General features: G+C 46.3%; 3 protein-coding genes and 1 long non-coding RNA gene across 8 annotated transcripts; 2 read left to right on the plus strand and 2 right to left on the minus strand.

Annotated features, from left to right (window-relative positions):
* The first annotated feature begins 1,569 nt into the window (after nt 1-1,569).
* LOC120704507 (NEP1-interacting protein 1-like) lies at nt 1,570-4,607 on the plus strand. Of its 3 annotated transcripts, none has more exons than XM_039988918.1 (5): nt 1,570-2,036; nt 2,101-2,916; nt 3,616-3,699; nt 3,799-3,969; nt 4,115-4,607. In XM_039988918.1, the coding sequence occupies exons 2-5, from the start codon at nt 2,665-2,667 to the stop codon at nt 4,235-4,237; spliced, it is 630 nt and encodes a 209-aa protein (XP_039844852.1). In that variant the 5' UTR covers nt 1,570-2,036; nt 2,101-2,664; the 3' UTR covers nt 4,238-4,607. The 3 variants fall into 3 exon arrangements, with proteins under 3 accessions (XP_039844852.1, XP_039844850.1, XP_039844849.1); XM_039988916.1 differs by having other exon boundaries at nt 2,112-2,916; XM_039988915.1 differs by having other exon boundaries at nt 1,573-2,036; nt 2,738-2,916.
* Nucleotides 4,608-5,606: 999 nt separating this feature from the next.
* Nucleotides 5,607-10,075, minus strand: LOC120704506 (probable protein phosphatase 2C 60). 2 transcript variants are annotated; one of them, XM_039988913.1, is made up of 5 exons: nt 9,908-10,075; nt 8,689-9,116; nt 8,185-8,552; nt 7,123-7,359; nt 5,607-6,313 (listed from the first exon to the last, which is right to left on the minus strand). In XM_039988913.1, exons 2-5 carry the CDS (start codon nt 9,005-9,007, stop codon nt 6,071-6,073), a joined length of 1,167 nt encoding a protein of 388 aa, XP_039844847.1. In that variant the 5' UTR covers nt 9,008-9,116; nt 9,908-10,075; the 3' UTR covers nt 5,607-6,070. The 2 variants fall into 2 exon arrangements, with proteins under 2 accessions (XP_039844847.1, XP_039844848.1); XM_039988914.1 differs by lacking the exon at nt 9,908-10,075 and adding an exon at nt 9,226-9,472.
* An 11,765-nt stretch (nt 10,076-21,840) lies between these two features.
* On the minus strand, nt 21,841-24,208 carry LOC120704508. Of its 2 annotated transcripts, none has more exons than XM_039988920.1 (2): nt 22,726-24,208; nt 21,841-22,291 (listed from the first exon to the last, which is right to left on the minus strand). In XM_039988920.1, the coding sequence occupies exons 1-2, from the start codon at nt 24,059-24,061 to the stop codon at nt 22,269-22,271; spliced, it is 1,359 nt and encodes a 452-aa protein (XP_039844854.1). In that variant the 5' UTR covers nt 24,062-24,208; the 3' UTR covers nt 21,841-22,268. The 2 variants fall into 2 exon arrangements, with proteins under 2 accessions (XP_039844854.1, XP_039844853.1); XM_039988919.1 differs by having other exon boundaries at nt 21,841-22,297.
* An 81-nt stretch (nt 24,209-24,289) lies between these two features.
* LOC120704509 lies at nt 24,290-25,924 on the plus strand. Its single transcript, XR_005687580.1, has 2 exons — nt 24,290-24,475; nt 24,734-25,924. It is a non-coding gene; the product is annotated as an uncharacterized LOC120704509 (long non-coding RNA).
* The last annotated feature ends 1,623 nt before the right edge of the window (nt 25,925-27,547 follow it).

Here is a 27,547-nt window from a genome sequence, read left to right on the forward strand (position 1 = left end):
CACTCGCACTCGGCTAGGGACCAAGGCGGCAACACTGTAGCAGGCCGCAGTACAGTAAAAGTGAAGAATTTTTTCATATTTTGTGAATTGATTCTTGCAATTGCTAAATACTCCTAAATTTTTTATAAATAGATAGTAATGTAGTGATCAAATATTTTAAAAACTTTAGCCTTTAAAATTTTGAATACCCATACCTCATCTGTCAACTCTTAAATTGACAAATACAGTCCCTTAACTTTTATTTTCGTATCAAACTCATTATACTTTATATTAATAAATATGAGATTTATGCAAAAAGTTCTCTTCCTCTTGTAAATTCCGCAACAATTTATTACTATTATAAAAAAGAGAGAATTTAGCCAATACAAAGCGAATCAGTTGCATAACTACGTACCACCATATAAATATTGTAAAAAATTGAGTGAACAGTGGTGGCATAAACAGTGGAAATTGAGGGGGAGAAGGAAGAGGTAAGAGTAAAGGGGACACCCTTTTCCGTACCACCCGTAGCCTGATTTTGACACGTGTTCCCTTTGGATTACTGTTTACTACTAGTTATCAAGGTGATCGCTGCATCGCCTATCATTTGCGCAGATTAACTTCTGGGTAAAAAAAATCCCCGCCTCACAGCTAAGACGACGATTAGCAATACAAGATATACACCAGCGGGAGTGGCCGACAGTTTAAGGTTACTGTTGGAAAATACTTAAGTCATGTCACCGGCAGACGGCAGTTTTTTTTTAACTGCTGCCCAAATATCTTTTTTCTTTCTTTCATTAATTGGCCGCTGATGAATACCTGGATTGAGTAGCCGGACGGAGCTGCATGAATCACATTTCCAAGAGCAAGACCAAGAGGATCGGAGGAAGCAAGTTAGATTTGACGACACACTGTGTTCAACACTGGCAATTGAATTTGCTAGCTTTCAGTTAGGGGTAGCGATCCATCCATCTCTGACCTGCGTTGGAGTGTCAGCAGCATTGCAGTAGTATTAGGGATAATTCGACGAATTTGTTTCAGAGGGGAGCAACTCGTAGGCCAGAGAAGTCAAGCTGGTTGGCGCCATAAATTCGTGCTTGTCACGCGGCGGGCGGGCGTAATTGACGGATTCAAATCAATTGTCTTGTTTACTACTCCTACAGACCCAGGAGGAGGAGGAGGAGGATACGGTACGGACCTGGCCGGACGGTCGGTGTCCTCTTTGCTTTGCTCCGTCTGCCATTCCTGCTCCTGCCTGGGCAAGAGGTAACTGGGCCTAGTGCGGTGGGCACGGCACTGCACTGCACTGCACGTACGCATGTGCACGCGCCCGGCCGGCAAACCGCCCAAAAATATCTACTACTACGGCGTAGTACGGTCGATCGATGGATCGGTGGCGACGAGAGGTAGACGACGATCAGATCAGATCAGATCAGGACAGAGGAGAGGAGCGCAGGGCAAGAGCAAGGGCAAGGGCAAGGGCAAGGGCAAGGCAACCCGAGCAAGCAGGCCGGCCGCGTTGGTCTGGCGTGTGCGTGGCTGCCGCTCTCGCGTCTCGTCGCGCTATAAATGCAGCGGCGACGGGGTCGTTGGCGCCATAAAAGCCAAGCCAAGCCACCACCCCCTCTACTACCTGCTTGCTACTACTCTCCATCCCATCCCATCCCATCCCATCCCGCCCTTTGCTTCTCACCTGCTACTGCTGTCGTCACCGGCCTCGCCTCCCAACCGCACCCGCCGGCGCCTCGCCTCGCCTCCTGCTTGCTGACCGGAAGGCGGATTCACTGACTCACTGGAGGAGCAAGAGGCTTGAGCTGCTGGTCGATCGCTCTCCGCTCCGGGCAAGCAAGCCATGGATCCGTCGTCGGGCGCGTTCCTGCCGCCGCAGCCGCAGGTGGGCTCCTTCTCCTTCCCCCGGAGCTCCAGCAACGTGTCGCTGTCGTCACTGGCCAGGAGCGCCAGCGGCGGCAGCGCCGGACGCGGGAGGGGCGCCACCAGGGGCAGGAGGATGATGCGCAGGGTCTGCCGCGGCGTCATCACCTTCATCTTCGCCATCGGTACGACCCTCTCCTACTCTACTTGCTCACCCCTCTTCTTCTCTTATTCGCTCCTTCATTCCAGCAACTTTGCAGGATGGATTCCACGCCGACCTTCTCTCATCCCCTCAACTTGGGTGTCCGATTTCGGCGTGTGCCTGCCATCTTGCCTAACGTTCTGGATTTTATTTATTTTTTGGGCTTTTCTGTCCCATGTTCTAGTAATTCGGTGCAAAAAAATTCGGCTTTTTAATCACCGGCCTCTCAACTTTCAGTTGATTCTGTCTGTCCTTTTTTCCCCCCTATCTCCTTCTTCATTCATGATTTAACACGGTTCCAGCTTTCACCTGTTAGTACTACTAAACTAGATCGTTGGATTGGTTACAACCTCCCAACTTCACAACCACCTTCTTTTCGCTGACGCCACCACAAGCAGCCTCTCTTTTCGCTCCCAATGTCTGAAACATATTGAGATTTGAGAGCCATGTTCTTCCCCGCCACTGAACACTGATTACTGAAGCTGGCACATTTTTGGCCTCAAACATACGAATTGATGGATGGCTCTGATTGTATATGCTTAATTTGGCGCATTAATTAATTCCATAGACCAGTCATCTCTCTTCTTTATACTAAGCAACTTGATTTATGCATGTTGATACTGCAAATTAATTCGAAACCACTGAAGAAGCAAGCAAGCTCATTCGATGCCTGCGTGCATGCAGCTGGTCTGTTCCTGGGAGCCGTGACCGGCGGCCTGATCGGGCTGGCCACGGAGAGCGGCCTGTTCCGCGGCACCGGCATCGGCGCCATCACCGGCGCGCTCGTCTCCATCGAGGTCGTCGACTCCTCCATCCGGCTGTGGCAGGCGCGCCGCTCCGGGATCTGGAGCATCCTCTATGTGGTAAGCACCCGAGCTCCGTAAACACTGTGACTGTGAGTATGGATCGGTGATTAGCTAGCTGACGACAGTATCATTTGTAGACACTTTTTTTTGAGATTTTTTTTTGAAGATACTACTACCAGGCACAAGAAGCATGTCGTAGATGGGAGTAGGACAGCAACTCGTAACTGCACACCTGATTGCTTGCGTGCGCTTGCTTGTTCCTGCGTGCATGTCGGCATGTGTTGCTGATTAGTTTATATGATGCATGGATTGTGTTGACAGTGTTGCCCTCTTCCAGTGGCTAATGACGTCTTCATGCCTGCAACTCAAGACTCATTGGGATATTTTTTGGGGGGTTTCTGAACAATTCCTGCCTGCACAAATTTCTTGTGGAATTACTATAGTGTTGCTGCCCAAGAGTCAGGCTGAACTTTTCCTACCTTAATTAGCAGCTTGTAAGAATGTAGGATATTTGTTGCAAAGCAGTCTCTGCATTCTTTGTAGCATACATAACACGGCCACGCGTGATCTATACATCTGCTCACCTTGATCATGGCAGGAGCTGTGTGTGATCTGTAGCTCATGAAAATGAAAAATGAACGTGGTCCTGAGGCATCACCTCTGAACTGAGCACATCTCTTGTGCTGTCGAATTGGTATCATGCCTGGATTCTGACAGAGCCTAACGCTTGCAAATGTGCTGGTCTTTGTGATGCAGCTGAACGTGATCTACAGCCTCCTGACCGGCAGGCTCGTCCGCGAGAAGGTCGACCCGGCGGTGCAGCGGGTGGTCCGGAGCCAGGTCGGTTGATCCACACCATGCCATGCATCATGTGCTTCGCTGAATCAATGCGGTTATGCAATGCTTCCGTTCCATGCCTGACAGCGCCTGCCATTGCAGATGAACGCGGTGGACTCGTCGCCATTCAGGGAGTCTCCGGACCTGTTCGAGGTGGAGGCCACCAACGGCATGCCGCGGGCGTCCATCGACAAGCTCCCCGAGTCCTGGATCACCGAGGAGTACAAGCGCGACGCCGTCGGCGACCCCTCCGGCTGCTCGGTCTGCCTCCAGGTCCGTAGAACTCTGAACACCTGTGCTCTAGCACATTACCTTATTATCACATTCAGACATCAAAAATAAACTGCTGCATATGTTGCGATGCAAATGTGCTGAAAATTTCTTCCGTCCGTCTTGGATGCTGTTGTTGGTTGTGCAGGATTTCCAGGTTGGGGAGAAGGTGCGGAGCCTGCCGGATTGCTGGCACGTGTTCCACGTGCCGTGCATCGACGGCTGGCTGATCAAGCACGGGTCCTGCCCGCTCTGCAGGAGGAAGCTCTAGACGCCCCGACGCCATGGATGCTGCTTGCTGCGAGTCGATGTGCCCTTGTGCCCCACTGCTGCCTAGGATGAGGAGAGGAGCTGGAGGAGGAAGAGACTGACATCTATAGAACCCTTAATTTATATAGAGCTTTTTTTTCTTTTTTGCTTCTGCTGCTGCTTGTACGTGTTCTACCCTTTCTCTTGCATCTTTTTTGATCTATATATAATGTCTTCCTCTCTCGTTCGTTCTCCCCTGATCATGTAATATACTACGTCTGCTGTTGCTGCTGCTGCTGAAAACGGAAAACCCTTGGACCGGCCGGCTTGTGCTTCGATCTGCTGTAATTTATATATATTACTTCTAGTTTGTATATCATCGGTCTTGAACATGTCAGATACCATGCCGTGCTTGGGTTCTTGTGATCTTGTCTCGTCGTTTCAGTTTCGTCAGGTTTTGGCAAATTCGACGATGATGAACAGAAACACAAACACTGACTTGGACCTCTTGGACGGATTTCACTCAAAACTACGCAGCTCCAACCGAAATCTTAAAAGCTCGTGACTGGAAGCAGGATTTGATCCCTGTTTCGCTTTAGATCGGCTGGTAGGCGCGCCGACACAGGGCCGGCAGCAGGGGCACTGTGGGCTGGATTGGTTAGGCTGTTAGGTCAGATAATTCATGGCGTTCTTCTTCTCCATAAGGAAGATATCATATATAATTATCATTATGTCCGAGTCTGGCCGGACACAACGCTACGCACGCGCGCTTGCATATGCGTTGCAGCTGCGCCAAAGCCAATAAATTCGGATCTGAATGATGAAACGAGCCCGAAACAAGATGAGCCCGGACACCTGCAGCATCATCAGCGCCTGCGCCGCGCCATGCCTAATTCAACGATGATGAACAGAAACACGGAGGCATGGAGGTGGGGCGAACATGGGGCGCCCGCGGTGGGTGAGAATTAGGTGAGTGGGGGATTCGCTCCTCATCATCAGTCATGACACATCTGCCGGGCGAAAACCAGCGGCGCATGCTGCTGTTAAAGCTTCTCCATCCTAGCTATCTTCAAATTACTGCAGTATCGTTTTGGCCATCAACATCTCTATAAAAATTTTAAATTTTACTTTTTAAAATGGTACAGGCCTACATGTTTGCTATATTTTAATGGTTTAATGCTACTATGGTCAAAATAGTGCCTCCACCATGTCGCCGTCTGAAACCAAACAGTTACTTGATTGAAGAATAAAAAAGATCAATGCAATCTCAACACAATCAATGAGACCCAGTTTCTGTCTTACAAGCATAAGCACTTCATAGCAAGGAGCAGCAAACCTTCAAATGATGTACCAGTCTAAACAGCAAGCATTACTAGGAACAGACAGCCATCAAGAATAAGATGACATCAGCAATTTCACTTCACCAGTGGTCAACAGACAATAGTTTAGATTCAGCGAGTCATCAATACAGTATAGATACAAAACATACATACACTTGACACCATCAGTTAAACAAGTTACTCCTCTGCTTTTGGCTGCTGATTATTATTTCATATATAATATATGCACTAGGTTAATTCCACCACTGGAATGAACACACACTAGCCTTTCCAGGTGGAAGATTTTCACGCTTTCCAGGGAGCACCATCAGAACAACTGAGAACCTATTGAATTGAACCAACCTTGACACATACATTACTGTCAATTAAGGGACACCGGGATAGGAGCTTATCTGCGTCTCCTATTTCTTTACAACGTTGAGGGGATGTGTGGTCTTGGCCGATACATACATAACACATTAAACACATGGAAAAATAACCTTCTTCAGAAAGGTGCGTCATCTCCGCCCCTCTAGTTACGTTGGTGTGAGCGTGTTGCTGCGCATGCTGGCCCCCCCGCCTCGCAGGGAAAGAGCGGGACCTCGGTTCGTGCTTGCCCTACTTACGAGGCTGGAGTCAAGGAACACTACTATGACTGTTATGTCGTCGTGGAAGTGGCGGCGAACACCCCGATCAATCTTCTTGAGGTCCGAGTACCTCATCTCTCTTTTCTTGGCTGCTGCTTGCAGTGCCGCTCTTATCAACTTCCTAGCGCAGCCCTGAAAGATCAAATATAGCATGAATCATCCTCAGATGATGCAATTATCACTCCACTTAGCAGTCAGCTACCTTCATATATTTAAGCTATCTTCTGTTTGGCTAAAAGCACTATGTACATGTAGTGAGCTTTTCTTACAATAATATTCATAAAGAAACACTCGTGAATTAGACTTATTCACTTAGGAGTTAAAAGAAAATCAGAATTTGCTGCACCATTACTTGCAGAGCCTTTATAAGAAGAATTAAGCACAAACATTTTCCATCGGCTAAGCAAGGTGAAAATTAAAAAAAATGATTCTATGCTTCCAGGATAGGAATGAGAACTTCAACCCACTATGTTGATTTTCTACCGTGCATGCAACTGTTGTGGATCATTAGTTTGTGAATAATGTGATCCCTATGTTTTGTTTATAGGCAATTTCAAACAAATGAAAAAGGTACACATGCAAAGTGCCCGGGGATCATATTTTTTATTATTGTAAATCAAAGATATTTGCAGGTTACTCCCTCATTCCTTTGCAAGGATGCAATACTGCAAGTGTAAGCTATTTCTGCACTTGGCAAATTCACCATGTGATGAGCACGTAGTCCATGTTACAACAGTGGAAGGTAGTAACAGGTTAATATCTTGAGTTTGTTGGAACATAAATACAGTCATTTAGAACATGTTTAGATTTTTTTTTATTCATAGTTAGAATGGCTAGATCTGAAATAGCAGATCCATAAAAGGTTGCACATGCTAGCAGTAGAATGTCAACTACTGTATGTTTGTGATGTTAGCTCATATACACAGAAAAGAGTAACTTACATTGCGAGGGCTACTGCAAACAATATCAACAGCCTCTTGGTTGGTTAAGTGCTCCCAAAGACCATCAGATGCAAATATGAGAAACTGATCATGTGGTTGTAGTGGTTGCACACTGATTGACGGTTCCGAACTTAGTATAGGCTTGTGAAAAGGTTCGCGGAGGCGAAATTTTGCATATAGAGGTTCCCTGTTGAACTCTTGCTTTTTCAAATAAGCATCACCGATTGATCTGCAGACCTGCAATGTACAATAGAGTGTCAACAATTGATGAATATGACAATGTAGGAACTAGGAAGTATTGTCAAATATGTTAGTTGTTACTCGAATAAAAAAGTTTATCATCTATATGGGTATGTCACAGGATGGTTAGAGATTAGACTCAAGCCCTTCAGAGAGTAGATTGGCAGGTCATTAAACTCCAACCCAAACAAGTGATGAGAGTGGAGGTTACGGGTGACTAATATCAAAATATTATTTCATTAATAAAAAGTTACGCTAACCGATAAATAATCCTAAATGAAAATGTTATTCACTACAATACTTTGATAGTAGTACTAACTGATGAGGAAAAGCTTAATGATCGTTATGATCATACATGCTTCAGGCACTAACAATGCATTAAAAAATAAAATGCTCCTCGCTAATGAGGAATGGGAATAGTGAAGCGATCTTTCATAACAAAAGCAGTATCTTGCACAAACGAGTATAAAATTATTTCAGTTGCATTGTTAGTGCCACCAATAACTACTTGCTTTTGTCATCCAAAGACGTACAAGAATGGTCTCATTTAGTAAACAGGATTAACTGATAAGGAGAATGGATATAGTTCAGGGAAGAAATTCTAAATAAATGGCACTGAAGCCATATGATCAATTAATAGGGAAAAAATTCCGTTGAGCTGAGTTCGAACGCAGGTTGGCGTGGGCACAGCTAGCGCACTTACCAAATAAGCTAACACATTCACAAGGCCACAAAAACTACCGGTGCATCTATTGCCAGTATGAAATGAGCAACCGTAATGAAGCCTGAAAACCACAAATGTTTCAGTTAAAGAGAACATACCTGAATTAGTCCTTTTACACGCCAAACATTGTGCTTGAGAACAACAATATGCCTATCATCCGGGTGCATTGACTGCAGTTCCTTTCTCACTGACTCAATACTTACGTTATGCTCTGCTGACAGTTGGACAGCCAAAACTTCTCCAGTGGCCTTAACATGTCTTCCTAAAACAACACGGGAATCCCCAACGTTGGCAACATAAAGCATGCCACCACAAATTACACCGACAAGGCAGCATGAGCCCACAGCCGCTATCTGAGGCTTTATAGGCCACTGTTTGGTAACAACAGAGAAGAATCCATCTTCTGTAGCTTCATATGCTTTCTTCAGGACATCAGCAGACATTGAATTCTGCTCAGATGCAAACCCTGCAACACGACCCATGAATGAATGGATCAATCGCTGGATTTCTCCCTTTAAGTGGGAAATGAAAACATAGTACGGATATAATGTGAAGAAATGAAAATAATGCTAAGGCATGGTATTAGAAGGTTAGGGAGTTACTTTTCAGATTCTGGAAGAGATGATCGTTGATGTAGCAAGCTGTCTCTGGACCACCATGTCCATCGTAAACGCCAACGAAAGTGCCGTATGGTCCAGAATCTAGAAAGCTCAATGGACCCGACTCAATCTGACACTGGTCCTCAAGTAAGTTATTGGCTTGGACAACAGCCATGGAGAATTCTCCATTGACATGCTGCCCGGTATCCTTGTACCATAGAAGTCCATCCTGCCTACCGGCAGCATCTGAGCCTGTTCGGGCATGCCGGTTCGATGACGGTCGCCAGCACGCCCGCAACAAGTTCATCAATGTCACTAGCATCCCTCATCAGTCATCCCTCCCACATACGCCTTCGAGTTCGCTTCATCTGTGGTCCAAAAAAAAGTGCAGTTGGACTTCTCAGCACGCCAATGTTGTTCTTCCCTTTGTCCTGGAACAAAAAAAAAAGTAGAAATGAGCCAAACATAGCTAAGGCTTATGGACAATTCTCAGAAGCCAATTGACTTGAAACCTCTGCGCAGGTTAAAGGATGACAGCACCTTTTGATCACTATTTCTTTTCTTTCATAGCAGTTAGCAATAACATCAAAGATACCATATCAGTGTTGGGATAACTGCTCACCAAAAACTCTCGTGGTTCATAAATCTCCTCCTTAGTATTACTACACTAGAAGTGGAAATAAACATCACGTGCCCTCCGAACAACTGTTCAAAGCTAGTATTTGGCTTATAAACACTGAAATCTACTGACAAATGCAGAATTTTTTTTATTACTTCTTCTAACGGGTGAACCAAACAAATGATAGGCTTGTAGTAAATGACAATCAAAACCAATACCCAGAAAGCTCAATTACAAAGCCTCATCTCCTTCGATTATTGCCACTGCGCAGATCAACGTTATCATCAAACAGGAGCTAACGGAGACACCCTAATTCACACATTAATTTCCCCGAAAATCCTGTATCCCCTCCGCCTAATTGCGCAGGCGCTTCCCACATACTAGTAGGACAGGCAACCCATCAATTATCGAAAGCACGCAATTTCCTAGCCCGAACAAACAAACTCAAAAAAAAATGAACGGCAACACAACACTCAAACGCCGAGAAACAACTGGCTAAAGTCGCTGATTCGGATGAAGCGAGGCCCCAATCCAGGGGCACGCGAGACTCCAAGAGGTGGGGGGACGCAGGGAAGAAAAAAGTGTCCGGAAAAAAAATCGCACCTCTGCGTGGGCGGGGGGGCGCCCAATTGGCGGGCTCGGCCTCCGATTCAGCGAGTAGGGGCGAGGGGTCTCGATCGAATCGGCGATTTGGGCGTCACGACGCTGCTGCTCCTCTCTCTCTCTCTCTCTCTCTCTCTCTCTCTCTCTCTCTCGGTCTGGACAAGGGGGAGAGGAAATAGCAGTCGCGAGAGACAAAAGGGGAAAAGAAGCTGGATGGAGCAGCCGCCCAAACGGGTTCGGGTGGCTCCCTCCCGCCCGACCCGACCCACGAGGCGACGCGAGGGGAGAGAGACCGTGCTGCGCGACCGACCGGAGCTGGAGACGACGGGCGGCGAAGGCTAGCGGACGGAGCGGCCGCGGAGGCCGCGGATCGCCGGCGGCGGGTGGGGCCCCCTCGTAGCGGCGGGTGATGGATGCAACGAGCGGCGGCGGGAGTGGCGCGAAGGCGAGGTGCGTGGTGTGGCCCGTTGCAACAGACAGGGTAGATGACGTGTGATCGAGTAGACAAAAAAGAAAAAGGTAGAGGGATTTGTGGCTGGCAACCCTTGGCCAGATTCTTAATTGCGGATTAGTCCCTACGGAAAACCTACCCATACCTGCTGAAAATATCTGCCCAACCAAATTCACTGACTGCTCATTCATCTTGGCTGTTCTTTCTCTGAAAACAACACGAAATTCGTTAGACTCGATGCCGAGTTCGTTACTTCACGAAACAGCCGGAAGATTCCTCTCTCTGTGCTATCTCTTTAATCACAAGAGGAATAAGGAAGAAATTTGTTATCTGACCCACCTGATTTGTAAATGCGTTCACATGTGGATGCAGTTGGTCTGGTCACACTCGGCTGATGCCTCTGCCCGGCAGCCAGCGTCACCTACCTGTCCAAAGGTCATCCTTGGCTTCTACGGCTCAATCGAAAAGCCACAAACTTTACAGGATCCACAGCTCCTGGATTTTGACCAACTACGTAATTCACTGTCAAACTGAATATCCATTGTTCAGTTCTCAACTGGCCAGAATTCTGAATCTTTGTGTCTCAACTCTGAAAAATCAGCAGCTGGGATGAGAAGACGACGACCGGTATCAGCACAGTGTGGAATTTGTCTCTTTATCTGCCAAACACAACTACACAAGCCTGTCCGGCCACATCCATCTTTTATGCCGCTGTTAAGCACAGATAACATGTGGTGCAGGAGATAACAACATGATGAAAATGTGGTGCAGGAGCTAATGAGAGCCTGCACCAGCAAACACCCAATAACGTATGACACCAACCCGGTACCTTTGCAAAGATCCACTGTAGCCATGATGCACATAGTCCTTCACTGCATGGCTTTGATTTGGGCGTTCACACTGACCATGACCGGATCATGTCAAAGGCAGATGAACAATGACCGATTAATTTGCCTTCAGTTGCCTAGATGCCAGTAGGGGTTAGGTAGCTCTGCCTGCATATCATCCCATTTTCACACTCAGCATTAGCTGCTTGGTGGTTTCATCAGAGCCTCTTGTTTATCTGTTCTATAAAAGGTCGTGCTTTGCTGCCTTGTGCATGTGTTTTTTCCAAGGTTTTAAATCTCCGGCTATAGCTCCCGCTATAGCTATTTGAGAGAGATTTAGCTAAGATTTTTCATGTACAACTTAGCTCTTAGCTGCCGCTATAGCCCGTTATAGCCGGCTATATCCTGTTTTTATATATAAATCGCTAAATGCTTTAGCCGGTTATTTAAAACATTGGTTTTTTTCCGCCCCTTAAAAGGTATGCAAGATTTTTTATTGCCAATAATCTATGTAAGGCTTGTACTTAAACAAGTGCCATATAAAATTTAGTAAGGGGAGTAACTATGTGACATATCTTCCTGTTGGGAGACAATGCAAAGGTTTGCCTTTGTTTTACGATTCAATCCAAGTTCTCATTCTGGCGAGATTTCAAGGAGAATGGTCATCAGGATGACCGGCATTGAAGGGCGAGTAGAAGAAAATTAACACACATCGCTGTACCAACCGTTTTCTGCTTGTGCAGGAAACTTGAAATGTGTACTTGTGGTAGTAAAGTCTTGGTTGTGATGACAATTTTCCAGGAGAATATTTGTCGTCCAGCGAGAGCAAGTGCAGAAATTCTCATAGTTGGCCTGGAACTTCTTCGTGCATGATTCTCGGTGAAAATGATTCACAGTAATAACCTTCTTTGCCAAAGTCATGATATCAAGCGTACGAAAGTTTGAAACGGAGAAGATTGAGCGATAATAAAACTCCAGCACCGTTGCTGTCAGTCTGAATATAATGTCCGTCACAATCTCAGCCACTCATCAAGAGACATCTGTGGTAGAGAGAGGATTGTACAGGCAGCTTCCGTGCAAGTTCTCGGCACGGTGAGGTACGGAGGAGGTAGCAGAAAGATTGGATTAGAATCGATAGATAGATAGATAGATTGGTGATGGGATCACGCATGTCCCCTTCAAAATCTTTGAGCGGCCCACCCGCTTGAATAATTCACCATGCAGAGGAAGTGAACTAGGTGCATGCATCGAAGAGGTCCCCGGCACCACTTCTTGCTGTCTCGACAACAATTTCTGAAACGAGTACGGAGCGTGGTGCCGTGTGGGGAGTTGGAGGTTCCCGCACACGAGAGAGGCGTGCTGAGTGGCGGGTTAGAGGTTCCCGCGCACGCGAGTGTGGCGTCCAATGGCGAAAGTGGCGAGGCCCCCGCGCGTTGGGTTGCTCCGGACCTGGTGTTTTTCATGCCGTCGGGCGGTCGGTTTGGGTGCAGCAGCACTGCGGCGTTGGGTCCTGCACGGCAGTGGCCTCCTGGTGTGGTGGTGTCTGCCCCTTCTGCTCCTCTATCAACGCTGGAACACTTCAGATGTTTCGATAGCCGCAAGAGTGCGATGGTAGGTGGAAGCTACGGTTGTGTCTTTTCTCCTCTGTCGTCGTTGTGAATAGAGTTTTGACCGTGTTGATGTCCCAATCCAACCGGCCAGTGAGTATAGTTGAGTGGTAACCCGTGTTGACGTTTCAATCCAACCGGGCGAGTTTGTTGTTTTCTTTTCTTTTTGTTTTCTGTCTACGGCCTCACAGGGCCGTAGTCTTGTATTTTTTCTGCTATATCAATAGAAACGCACTCGTCGAGTGCCGTTCATTAAAAAAACTAGGTGCATGCATCGCTCTGCTGCTAACACCAGCCTAGCTACTATAGCAAATTAAACTGAAGCATCCTTATTTGTTCTTATTTGTTCGGCAACATATCTAATGCAAACTAGGGTAGTTCTACAAATTTGCAAACTATGGATCCAGTCCACACGAATACTCGATGCTCATCCGTTGCCTTCCTTTAGAGGTGGGTTCATTTTGCACTTAAACCCTCCCACCATTAGCAAAGCTAATTAGAGGCGAGGAGTCGCGGGAGGCGCAAGGGGGAGCGGCGACAGCGATCCGAAACGAACATATTTGAGGGGGATCAAAAGGGATTTTCTGCAAAACTGTAATTAGCTTTGCTAATGGTAGGGGTTTAAGTGCAAAATGAACTCACTTTTAAAGGGTGTCATCGGATGGGCATCGTGTGAATTGGATCCATAGTTTGCAAATTTGTACAACTACCCTGGTTTGCACTAGATATGTTCTGTTGTTTCTTACTACACCTCTCTACTTATTGACTTACTTATCCTTTTTTTAGTTTTTTCAAGAAACTTAAGCTGACATATATAGTACTGGAAACGACGTGTTTATAAGACAGATGGAGCAGATTTGATCTATTTGTCCTCAGGTCGGTCATGCAGTGGCCAGCACGAGTCGATCAGACGACGAGGAGCAGCAAGTCGTAGCAGGAGGAAGCATTGTTATCTCTTTTTTTTTAGATTGAAGCATCGTTACTTTTTTTTAGATTATGAAGCATTATTACTTTTTTATGGCAAAGAAGCATTATTGCTTTTTTTAGAGTAAGAAGCATTTTTTTTAGAGTAAGAAGCATTGTTACTTGATGCGCCTCCTCCGTCTCAGTCCGGCCCTGGATCAAGGCGTGCAGGCCGTCTTGGGCCGGTGTAGCACCTGCGAGCCCGCAAGACTGACGTACAAATGGGCCTCGCCACTTTGGGCCCCGTATTCATTCTCCCGTCCCACCTGACCAAATGATGGGCCTCCGCCACATTCGGGCCTTCTGAACATCTATTAGCAAAATGGTCTAGATCTGCCACGTAGTAAACTTAGCTTTCAATATTTGTGATTCCTACACACGTCCTGCACTGTCAAACCTTCTCTCCTCTCCAATGGCCTCATCTTAACTCTCTTCCCCAACTCTCTCACCCATCTACAGCTGAAAGGGACGAAAAAGGACGATGTGGTTGCCGCCAGCTCTCTTCCCCAACTCACTCACCCATCTACAGCTTAAAGGGCGAAAAAAAGGCGGTGTAGTTGCCAGCCGGCTAGGCTGGCGGTCTTCTCCATCTCTGATGGCCTAAGGGCCTTCATGAGGTGGCGGAGACCGTGGGGATCTTGCCGGCGGGTGGTGTCTAGCATAGCTTAGATCCTAGCTTGTCTAGGGTTTGGTGTCCAGGCGGCGTTGGCGCGTCGGAATAAGTCCTCTCGGACTCTTCCTCTCCCTGTTGGTACTTCTCTCCGGCTTTAATGGCGAGCCCGTGTAGGTGATCCTCCCCGTGTGGAGGCTCTATTTAGGAGTAGACTGTCGGTGGTTCATCAGCCCAGATGTGAGGTGAGTCTACTGGTTTTTTGTCTCAAGGAAGGAAGAGCAGCTTGGGGTTCCGTGGAAGGTGGGAGAGTAGAGCAAGCTCAACTGTCCGGCGGTTGCGGTTGTCACTGGCGATGAGCTTGTATCTAGGACCTTCAAAGCTCGGTGCGTCCCCAGGGGCGGAGCCAGAACTTGGACTAAGAGGAGGCTCATTTTCTTCTTCTTTCTTCTCTCTTATATTTTTCCCTTCTTTCTCTCTTCTCCTTCTTCCTCCTCTTTACTATGCCAAAATTTCTTAGGAGGGGCTTGCGGGGGCTGCAATGGACAACATGGGGGCAGGGGTGCTGGACCCCCCTGCCCCCACGCTGGCTTCGCCCCTATGCATCCCCGACCGATGGGCGAACAACGGTGGCATCATCTCGTCCATGGACGGTGTCTCATGCGGCTCTCTTCCAAGCTTCGGCGATGGGGCTTCAATCGATCCACAGACGGTGGTGACAGGCTTCCGGCAGATCATGCACAGTGGGCGGAGCCCGAAGCAGAACAGATGAGTTTGTGTGTGGCCTATGTATCACTTATGGTTGGCTGCTACCCATTCATGTGTCTTTTAGATTCCAATTTTAAAAGGCATTTTCCTTCTAAACTTTTAACTCATTTTTTAATCCATTTCAACCACTATATTATTGAGAATTAATCTAACATAATGAGATCCAATATGAATATATTTTGCTGTTTTTCAAAAGTCAACATTTTGAATCACCTTGTTCAACAATTTGGATATCTTATGTACGTCAATATTTTCATATCAAATGATGTACTACTTTATATGAAATATTGAGATTTGTTGAATCATCTTTTCGAAAATGTTGACGGCTTTTAAAATATATGAAAACATGCATTTAGTACGTATATGGATTAGAAATAGGAAAGAAGAAACACATGCTAGCTTATATCTGTACATGTCTGAACCTCCGTAGCTGGAGGATTTGTTTGCTTTGATGCATGTTGCTCACTTGCTGCTTTCTGGAGGATTTATTTGCTTTGATGCATGTTGCTCACTTGCTCTGTATCTTGTTGAATTTTTTTTGAGATTACACAGTACAACTCAGACACTCACAATGCACGCATACTCACACCCCTATGAACACACGTACGCAAAAATCTACCCCTATGAGTATCTTCGAAGACTGAGCCGGCAAATCCTCGAGATTGACGAAGTCACCACAGGCGCTTCGCTGTCGATGGGAGCGTCGCCTACCACACAACGCCGTTAAATCTCAGAATACTCGCACACATGGGGAGTCGAACCCAAGACCTCATGTGTTACCAAGACCTCATGTGTTACCAAGGCTCTTGTAACCACCACTAAGCTACAGGCCCTTTCGCAAGTATCTTGTCGAATGAAAAGCCTACGGTACAGTAGTGGGCTGTTATGGATTTCGGTTGGACCACCTACTGACCTTAGGTGATACCGAGGCTCTTGTAACCACTAGGCTACAGGCCCTTTCGCAAGTATCTTGTTGAATGAAAAGCCTACGGTACAGTAGTGGGCCGTTATAGATTTCGGTTGGACCACCTACTGGGCTTAAAGATACATAGGAGTATGTTATCTACTTCCTCATGTTATCTACTTCCGCACGATAAATAGGAGCTCCCAAAATTAGAGGACTAGCAGTCGCGGTACTATTTATCTTATCTTTTCCATGAGCGATTTCATCATATAAGAAAGAAAGAAAAAAACAAAATATCTTTTTTGTCAAAAACGGAACAAATCGATCGCCGTGATTCAAAACTACTAGGCAGCTTCCGGGCAGGTTCTCTGCACGGCGACGGCGAGGTACGGAGGTAGCGGAGACGATCAGAATGGACAGGTTGGTGATGGGATCGAGCATGTCCCCTGCAAAATCTTTGAGCTCCTACTTGACTGGGCCAGCAGAGGATGAATTGAATAAAGGAGAGGACACAGCTGCCAAGAGATATGGAACGGATCTGAAGGATTAATCGTCTCGACGAAGAGAAATTTTACGGTGGTTGGAGATTTTATGAGCCGTTGAAGGTTTTAGATTCAATGGTTAAAAAGACGGAGGAACCTGTTACGAAGAACTAAAGATGTGGGGCCGCAACCTATTTTTGTGGGCCAGAAACCACTTATAAAATTAATATTAAGAATATTTTAGTATTTTTCCTATCATTTGGTTCCCGTAGCACCAAGGCCTGCCCATCCCAGCGCAGTAGCATCCGTCTCCATGGCAATCTTACCGATTCAGCTCCCGGCATCTAGAGTGCAGGATCATATGCGGCGCTGCACAACCTGCATCGAAGCATCAACAATTACAAATTTCCACCGCCGTCATTCCTCCTTTTTCCTGGTGATTGAGCTCCCTTCAATCAGCGCCTGAATGATGCTTGGATTTATAACTGGAAATTGAAATAATTATATAGTGATACCTAGTTTGATATTAATTGCTTAACAATTCAGTAAACGTAGAATACAGGAATATTTTTGGATTGGTTGGAGAGAGAACATGAGCATTAGCATGGGCGCTGGCCGGCGAGCCCCGACGCAAGGAAGCCTTAGCCTACGAGCCCCTCCGCAACGATCTCTAGTGGGAATCCCGCCCCTGGCACGGCGGCACTAGAAAATCGGATGCGCTGCATGATGCTCTTGATGGAGATGGGAAGGGCCGCCCAGGGTGGCTGTGCAGGGGAGCCCAGCGACGTGCCCAGGCCGGCGGCGGCCAGCGGATGGACGATCGGAATCGAGATATCGACGAACGGAGAAGCAGACCAATTGTGCTCACATGATAGATTACTAAACTACCCTTTATTAGAGAAAAAAAAAGCTTCTAATATCCCCTAAAAATTAACGGCTTACAAGCACCGTAACAACTCTCCTCGACGATACGGGACAAACAACAAGCGCCATGCACTTCAAAACGTCCATCTCAACTCTCTCTCTCTCACACACACACAGCCATGCATGGGCCATGGACCTTTCTTCCATTCGTGGCTGCTTGCAGTTGCAGAACCCGTTCGGACATCGGTAGAGACAAAGCATCGCGGCCGCGTGGAAGGAAAAGAAACGATGTTTGCTGTCGTGCCGTGGGGACCGGAGTGCAAAAAGGCATCCAGGAAATAGCACAAAATATAAATTTATAGGTTTGAAAGGAATTTAAAAAAATCCAGCCGCTACCATTATTTAAACATTTATGAATACTCCCATATTAGATCAGAATCATGGTGCTTGTCTTTTTTTTTTTGAGAACATGGCTTACCACATATTTCATTAAGAGGAGAAAGAGGCGGAGTTTATCGATCATCTTAGCATCGCTTAGATGAAAGAAGACCAACACATGCAACATGACCAAAAGAAAAGACGATGTACATGACACTGTATCCATCCCTACAATAGCAACAAGTCTATAATAAGTAGTTTTTTTTTTTCGCCTACTAGCTTAGCTAGCGTTAGCGTGACTTGTATTAAGAAAGTTCGCCTCTGACTTGTATTTCTGAAATTTCTTCTAGCAGGTGAAAATAACATGTACGTGTTGACTTCATGAAAGGAATGGTCATGGTCTTGCGTTAGGTCAGTAGGTGAGCGCGCGGCTAGATACCCTGTTTCTTTCACGCGTTCTTTAACTTAATGATGGAGAAAGAATCTCTCCACGTACAACTCCACCTAACGCATTGTTTCTGTCATCCTTTAATCAAACTTGTCTGTTTAAAGAACTAATCAACCGCACCGATCAAAATTTGAGTTTCGGTTGACCCATTCAAAACTCAAATCATGAGCAATCCTCAAGGCGAGCTAGATGCAGGTATTATTTGTCCGGCCGCGGCCGTTGCCTTGATTTGACCAAAGACAAGTACAAAAGTGTAGGAAGGAATCTCTTCTAGAAAGTTCTACAACAAACCCTGGCTGCATAAATCAAAACAGCGATGAATTTGTCATGCAATACAATCTAGCACGCAGCTCGCCAAAACACTTATTTTGTTACCGAAGGTCCGAGGAAATAGATGATGAAATTCTCCCTGTTCGGCTAGGCTTAATTGGCAGGGCTGGAGCAGCCTGCCAATTAGCTCCAGCCATTTCAGAACAGCCGGCTGATAATCCCATCAGCCGTTCGACTGGACTGGCCGCCGACCACAACCAGCCTAGTCGTCTCATCCGAACAGGCGGATTGTACGTTCGACGCAGTTTCCAACGAAGTTACTGTATTTTGATTCTTGCAGCCATTTCATAAACGGTCCAATTCTTGTAATTGTGATCCCCCCTCTTATGAATCTGATTAAAATTATGAAGTAATATGACAATACTATCTACACCCATATTCTAATACTAGCAAAAATAATTGTCAAAAGAATGAGCTAAATTTACCAAGTTGCTAAACAATTAGTAATAGCTCACCGGTCACTGAACTAATAAAAATTTATTCAGTAATTCTGCTCAGTCTAGCTTAGCTATTGGCATACAATAAGCTACTGCACCCTAACTAACTACTATCTCCATTTTAAATTGTAGTTCGTTTGATTTTTTGACTCTAAATTTGATCACTCGTCTTATTCTTGCAGATCTTGGATTGATAAAACGACCCACAACAAAAGAAGTGATATTTTACACAAATTTTTGAATAAGATAAGTGGTCAAATTTGAATAAAAAAATTAAACGACTTATAATTTGAAACCGAGAAAGTACCAAGTACCGGTAGCCATCAAATTGTACTGTCACTTGACGAGAACCATTCCTCGTTGGTTCGGCTCATTCGCCTCACCTTTTCTTTTCTTGTCCTGCTCGTCCCTGTTGCCCTGTCCTCCCGTTGTCTCTCTCCAGCCGCCGCCGCGCCCTCCTTCCTCATCGTGTCGCCTTGTAGAAGCTGCCGGTGGTGGATTCAACCTTCACGGCTTCACCACCGGTCCTCTACTATCCCAGCCCCGTGGCAGAAGCAGAAGCCCAGCACGGTTGGCGGACGGAGGTAATAAATCGAATTGCCCGCCACCAGACCGACCGCCGCGCCGATAGCTTGAGGCCGGCTGGGCTGGCGGCGAGGGACATCCGATCCTCCGCCTCACCAGGGAAGCGACTTGCGCAGTCCAGGATCAGTCGGGCTCGGCCGAGTGCATGCCGTGCCGGTAGGAGAAGACCCATCGGCGCGTCCCTGGAAGCGCCGCCGCCGCCGTATGGACAGGTCTTGGCCATTCCGATCCTCCGCCTTTTCTCCTCCCCTTCAGTTCCCTTGAGATGAATGTCTTTGGAATTGGCTTTTGGTTGGGGGAAAAATCGATTTTTCTGGCATATACTAGTAAGAACTCACATGGGACGAGGCTTGTGTTCGCCCGGCCCGATCGAGGTCTTGGGTTGGCGATGTCGCCACCGTGGCCATAATTAAGAACGAGCCGATAGACAATGTTGCCAGCAGATCCGCCGGATAAGTGGAAGAAGGTGAATCATTGGCCGGCCGGCGTGGTGGAAGGGCTCGTGGGCAGGCCAGGGAGGTAGCTGCTGCGTGCATGCTTTGCTTGGGGGGTTGGATCGATCACGAATGTTCCCAAGCTGGCCCACATGCCAGTCACCCTTCTACCTCGCTTTCTTACCCGCCAAGTTTTCCTCCGATCCCCATTCCCCACCGCCTCCGCCCGGCCTTAACTGATGAGAGAGATTCTCCACCTGATCACCGGTCCTCTCACCCCTGCCCTGTTTCTTTGTTCGATAGATCGCCAGAGTCGGCGAACGAGCATGCGGCTCGGTGGCAGGGTCGCTCGGTGGAGCGCCACCCGCCCGAGCTCGAACCCTGTCTGGACGAGTTTCGGGTGTCGCACGGGGGACTTTCCTCAGAGGGGACCGAGCGTCTGTGTTGTGTGGTGCTCGGTGGCGCTTCCTCGGACTTCTCGCCTCGGCAACGTCGGATTGTTCGTCCTAACCTCCATTCTCTTTTCGATTTGTTTATTATCAATTCCTTACACAAATGAATTCAGGAATGATGATGTTTATGAGTAAGTACGTATCAGCTTGACTCTGTAGGCGATCTCAACGAGTATTGCTCAATGCAACTTCCGAGATCATGCCGGTGGAATTTGGGGTTGCTCTTTTAATGTTGTGTTGACACTTGAAAGCACGCAGCCGCGATGAGCTTGCAATCCTTCTGCTACTCCTGCGTATTGAGGAAAAGGAAGAGAGGGCCATGGACCTGTGACACTAGAAGTGATTCAAGGTCAATGTGCAATGCGACTCAATCCCACATTCGTAAGAGAAGCGCCAGTTTCTGACGATGTGTACTCTCTGCTCTCATAGGGGTTCATCTGAGGTAAATGCTGCGACTTCACTTATTGCTCCAATTATATTGTCTAGATGCATGCTGGTTGGTGTCTACTTATGTATAAATTTCTATTGGAGAAGTCGCTATAGTACTACAGGCTTTTCTGATGAATCGAATAATTGTCTGTTGATTAACGTCACCAAGAAACCATATGTTTGTCTATTTTAATTATCCATCTCATGGAACACGTACTTGAACATGCACACACACGAACGATCAGCATAACCTTAATTAGATTTTGGTACATTGTCCCAATAATTAATTTCATTCGGTATTGCTGTGCGCGCTCCTTCCAGAATTCCATGCTGGAGAAGCCAAGCGGGAGCCATGTTAGTTCCAGGTCACACAGCAAACTTTTGTCATCTTCGCCAACAAGAATAGTGGAGGTAATTCCATGCTAATTCCAGTTTACATAGGTTCCGTTTGCAACTTATGGCTGATTTTGAAGGCTCGATTTGTGAAATAAAAAAGTCAGCTGATTATGTATTCTCGATTCTAGGAGTCATCTGACTTTTGTATTTCTCACAATCAAGTCTTCAAAATCGGACATAAGCTGAAACAAACAGGACCCTAGTAACTTTGGCAGTTGCCACAACAGGGCACTTGATCATATGAAACATAGAAGTAAAAAAAAAAGTAAAAAGGATTCAAAGTCCCAGGTCGCATGACGGCACTCCTAATCCTGATGGCACAGTAGTAAGCTTACATTTTAAGCTCATTGATACAAGTTGCTTTTAGCCAGGAACCTTTTGCCCATGGAATACCGCCACCAATCATGTTTATGGGGTTACAACGGAGATATTAGATTAGAAAACCAAACATAACGCGTCCTGCCTAACGACAATTTCTGAATTGTAGGGAAAAGTAACATACATTTCAAGATGCAGCATCAACTTCATCCAAGAAAGTGTAAGTATCCACTGAGCGAACACCAGTGCCAAGCCAAAATAGGATGAAAACATTGACAGGCATGTTTTAGATCTGATTTAATAGTAAAAAATTATTAAACAAGGCATAATACTACAGCATAAATTTCTAAAAGAACACCCTAAATATTCTCCTTAACACACACATTAACTCGTATTCTAGCTCCATATCAACCCAAACTAAATATTTCACACCTGCTCCTTCCACTTCAGCATCATGGTGCTTTAATCCATGTAATCCCAGGCTTGCAAAGCAATTTAAGGTATTCCTGACTAGCATCATGGTGCTTTTGTTTATCATTGCAGGATAGCAAATCGATTTCAGGGGATTTCAGATTGCTTCTTGAGAAAGAGTCCGGGCATTGGCATCCCTGACCAATTCAGGAGGGGATTCTGGATTTCTTCTTGAGAAAGAATACCAGCATTGCTGGCATCCCCTGCTCAATTCAGGCTACCCTTTGAACCTGCACCTATCAAAGTAGCCCATAGTTTAGTAAATGGTAAAGAAACTAGTAGAACGACAACTCAGTAACAGCCCCGCCTCCCTTGTATTTCTATCTAAGATCACTAACAAAATTCAGTCTGTTATTACTACGCTACTATCAACCAATTTTAGTTGTAGAATGCAATGGCACCCATGTGATGTGCTCTTTCTTTCAAAACAAAACGACGTTCTTTCCATATATTCTATCCCAATATGTGGCTATTTTACTGAACTTTATAAGATCTTTGTTACACATATGAAACAGACATTTAAGCCCCCAACAAAGGACACACTAGAAACATATGAATGATAGGACACTGGGCAGTAGAATGAAAGGTCAGGGCGATTTGCAACAATGCCATGGAAAGGTTCTTCAATCATGCAATTAGATATGCGTTGGTAAAGTAAAATAACCTGGAGAACTATGCAGATGTTTGCCAATCCCGCTGCACATATATGCAAAATTCATGCCGTGGGTTCTCCGTAGAACAAACTCGCCGACTCCTTGTAGTGTCCTATTTCTGATGTCAACAGCAAGCACCCATGCTCCCGTTTCCCGGTAGTGGACCTTGGTCATGAGGTAAACAACATCATCACCATTCAAGCTAAGTGTGGGATGACCTGTGTGGAGTTTATGCAGAGGTGTGCCTTGATCATCGAAAAACTTTTGCAGCAATTCAAACCCCATTGGATTGTTTTTTACAGAGATCTGCGAAGCATGAACCCTGCAGTCCTGTTGCCAGTGATCGTCCTGAAAAGGATCAGTAGTAGCCTTCCTGCTCCATGTGACGGCTGTCCAACCATTTGCGATGTAGTTCCCGTCAATGACAGAGCCTGGTATAATGTGATTTTGAAACTCGACATACTTGATGCGACCTTCAATTACGGCAATGTCCCGAGCTGACCTTGGGCAGCCCTGCAACTTCCTGTCAGGATCGAGCGGTGCCGGCAATGTGATGTAGCGGAGCACAGGCTGTTTGAGGAGGACATCGCAGAAGAGTATACCCTGCCAAAGATCAACCCAACCCATGGTGCCCATTTCTCCTCCAAGCACAACGACCTTGCTGTTGACATGGGAAGAATGCTCGCCGCGTTGCTGCTGTTCGGGCAGCAAGGCCGTCCTGGTGCCCCAAACTTTTGATCTGGAGTCGAAAGTGTGGAGGTCATAATGTCCGGGAACCATCGCGTAGCAGAGTGCAGCGATAATGTAGAAGTCGCCGTCATCATGGGCACGTTTGGTAGGCTCGAGTTTGGGATGGCAACGCAGGAGGCCGACTTGGTAATCACCAAAGAAGCGGGAGGGGCCGGGGTGGTCGATGAGATGGAGCGACGGCACGGCGCCGGCCTGGTAGACCAAGTAATCAAATCTGTCTGGCTCCAGGATGGCGGATGGAGGGCCGAGGACTAGGCGGAGGAGGACGAGGTCATCCTCCGTGGCCATGATGACGGGCTCCCTGGGGAAGGCTGCGGGCTCCAGATCAGGGCAGTAGACAGAGAAGTAGGAGACGAGCGGCGGCGGGAGGGCGGACCAGAAGGTGACCTGAATCCTGTGGCCGTCCCTCGTCCGGGAGTAGGCGGTGGTGGCGTTCCGGCGGTCGTCGATGCGGGTCGTGAAGTCGAGGAGGACCGAACCTGGCATTTGGTTGCCGCCGTGGATGGGAGGGGGGTCCAAGCACCCCTCAGAATGCATCCCCTCCTTCCCCCTTGTCAAGTGATGGGCGATTGAAGTTCCGGTGGCCCTCCGGGACATGGGAGATTGGAGGCGGAGACGGCGATGTGGACGGGGGCATGGACTGGGCGGGCAAGGGGAGGGAGGGAGACAAGAACTCGGAGCTTGGGGAACAACGGCGGGCGGACTCCTCCTCGTAAGAAAAGAACCTCATCAATCCATTGCAGTTTCCACACACCAGACGGCTAGGGTTTGGCGGCGAGGAGAATGTCCGGGCGCCCGTCCGATATCTCAATCTACCGCGCTAATTCGTTTCGTTTCCATACAGATACAGATACAGATACAGATTACGGCGGCATGAATATGATGGACCCTAGCCCAATTCTTTCCTTCTTCGATTCCAGGTGCGGAAAAGCCATTTGTGGGGTCAAAATTAGGCCTGGGGCCAGCGGATTGATTTCACAATTGCCTGCTGGCCCACCATGCATCATTCAAGTATGTGATTCGGCTCTCCCAAAACAAAACGCGATTTGAAGAAGCTTTTGTTGCAAACTTCCCAGTATGAAATATGAGTATATATATATATATTCCAGAGTACTTTTAATATGACACCTATTAGATTTGTAGTATCTACTTGTAATAGTATATACATACATCATCTGATTCAATACAAGATGGTTCTTGAGCAGATTTTCTTGCTGGAATCTAACTCACATGTTTTGTAAAATTCTCTTCATTCTCATGTGCTGGAAGGTGCTACCTAAAGGGAAGGAGGAGGAACTTGAATGTCTAAGCAGCATGATCTTGAATCCAGATTTTTTTTTTGTGGTGACTAGCTCTTTTTATCAGTTGCGGTGACTAACTGGTTCCTCCAGTTAAACAGGTATGAACTTGTTGATTCACTTCCAATATTAGTGGAGATTAGCTTGCTTTTTTCTAAAACAAAGAAACGTGTATGTTATTTACATTGACCACGAATTATATTGATAGCTCATTTTATGGACACATGTCTTTGTAATTCACCACAATAGTTTGGTAATGTCGCCATTTACTATTTGTTATTAAGTACTCCCTCCGTTTCAAAATGTAGGCCGTTTTAGCTTTTTTAGATTCATAGTGTTTGCTATGCATCTAGATATAACGTATGTCTAAATTCATAGCAAATATATAAATCTAGAAAAGTCAAAACGACCTATATTTTGAAACGGAGGGAGTAATTGTTAATCCAATAAAACATCCAGCACCATCTACTTTAGTATAAGAAGAAGAAAAATAATAAAGTCACGCCCTAATGCCCCATGGACCTGCATAAAATTCTAGGAGGAAAAGTTTCGTTAATTTCAGCACTATGGTTTAGGACACTGTATTTTTTTATAGAATTTATGGTGCTCGGATCTTCCTCCACCCTCCTTTTACCCTCATTTTATTCCTTGGGTTCTTATTTTGGCTCATTCTGGATAGGAAATGTTGTCAATTATTACTACCTGAATGAATGTCTATGGGAATAACGGGATGCATTTTAAGGGAAACTGAAATGTTCTGTTACATATGGGGTGTTAAGCGGGACTTAATGTTCCTTTGAAGACTATTTTCTTGACGAGTTATTAGGTACTCCTGAGCCTATTTTCAACTTTTCATCAATGTGGAGTTGGAGGGGATTTTGCCAAGTCACGTTCACTTTGAGACCTCTTCGCAATGTTTTTTGTTTTATATTAAAAAAATAATCTCTTCTGCAGTGCGTTTGTGGCTGCAATTGTTAGTAATGCTAATTTGTCTTTGAGATATATATACTTCGTACTCGTTTGGATGTCTGAAACAAGTTCACTACCTTGTACTGAAGCAGTGCACCAGCAGGAACATTCGACTTGATCTGGGACCGTTCCTTAACTCTCATTGGAAATTCAAGTTACACAATTTTTTTGAAATGCAAGTTTATACAAATTACAGCGTTTGCTCCTTTTCTTAGTATTATTTTGTCCACCTATTGTCAATAATCTTTTGCTGTGCTATTTTTTACTATTTCAGAAAATGTCGACTGTTTCGTTGTCAGTGTTGAACAGCTAGCTGGATCAGCATTCAGCTAGGTACCAATGCTGCAACGCCAGGATCAACTGAAGTTTCAGTCTATCAGGCGCCCTCAAGAAAACTAGTTAGGACTTAGGACTAGGAGTCACTCAACCACTAGATCTATCACCAGATGTGCTTTAGCATTGTCTTGTCGACTTATCTATTTGCCTAAATATTTATAGAAAAGACAAAATGTCAAATGAGTGAAAAAAAAACAATGATACCTTTTATTTAAGAACGAAGGTAACATCTATTTTGCATTGGACTCCACGAAAGTATATTCCCTTCTTCCACTTTTATAAGGTATAGTATAACATGGCACGGTCTTCTAAATAATACTTTGACCATTCATTTATCATATACAATATCACTTATGATTATAAATTTATAATTATGGTAAAGTATATTTGATTACGAATCTAACCATGTAAAATTTATATTATGAAAATAAAAAATTATTAGTCAAAGATAGTAAAATTTGTGTTGGGATTAAAGATAACGGGTACCCCTAACATCATTCGCCAAAATAACAACATGAAGGAGTACGAAACAGCCAAGTCCGGAACAACATCTAATGGGCCGGATGGCCCAACAGGGGGAAAATAGCCCGTTTCCCCCATAAGGACGCTGTCTCACCCGACCCCCGAGGGAGGGGGCCTGCCATGACCAACCCCCGCGAGGGAACTCCACCTCGCCCGACCTCCTCGAAGAAGCTCCGCCTCGCCCGACCCTCCTGAAAGGGCTCACTCGGTCCATAACCACGACCCTCCAAGAAACCGGGAGTGTCTCCGGTCAAAAGCTGGGCGCTAGACATGGCTCCGGGAAGTCAGGGACGTGACCGTCCCACGCCCTTGTACGGGGCGGAGTGGGCGACAGGTCAGCCCGCGCCGTCCGGACAGAGACGTGGCCTGCCCACTGTGCCTAATGCCACCAACAGTGGACGAGAGGACATGCGCAATGTAAGGATGGGACGGGACGCCATACCCCACGGTGGGGGACGTAGCGGCCAGGCAGGAATCCCATCCCCCCTGTGATGCTACAGTTGATATTGCGTTAGAACGTAGGAACAAGACGTCCCAACGACTCAGTCAAGATAGGTCAACAAGACCCACCAATAGGATTGGTAGGCAGGGGTTGGGAATCGCCCGACCCCCATGCGCTTTTATTTTACCTTTATGTAAATGCTCACCCCTTAGATTATAAAAAGGGGGCAGACGTACCCCCCCCCCACAGGGGCATCAACATCGGCACCCGCAATCCACAGCCACTCTCGCATCCATGATCGACCACCAGACTCGCGCGCCCACACACACGTGCGCGAGCACGCAACCCAGAGATTTGGACCCCCGCTCCCTCTCTCGCCCATTTATAACCCCTACTGCAGACATCGAATACAAGAGCATGAGAGCTCGAATTGGACTGGAACACCCAGGTGTTAATGACCTGTAGTTATGATTAATCTCAGATTTAACATGATCATTAGCATTAAGTATGCATACA

Source organism: Panicum virgatum, chromosome 4K (assembly GCF_016808335.1).
Source record: "Panicum virgatum strain AP13 chromosome 4K, P.virgatum_v5, whole genome shotgun sequence".
Classification (NCBI taxonomy): Eukaryota; Viridiplantae; Streptophyta; class Magnoliopsida; order Poales; family Poaceae; genus Panicum; species Panicum virgatum.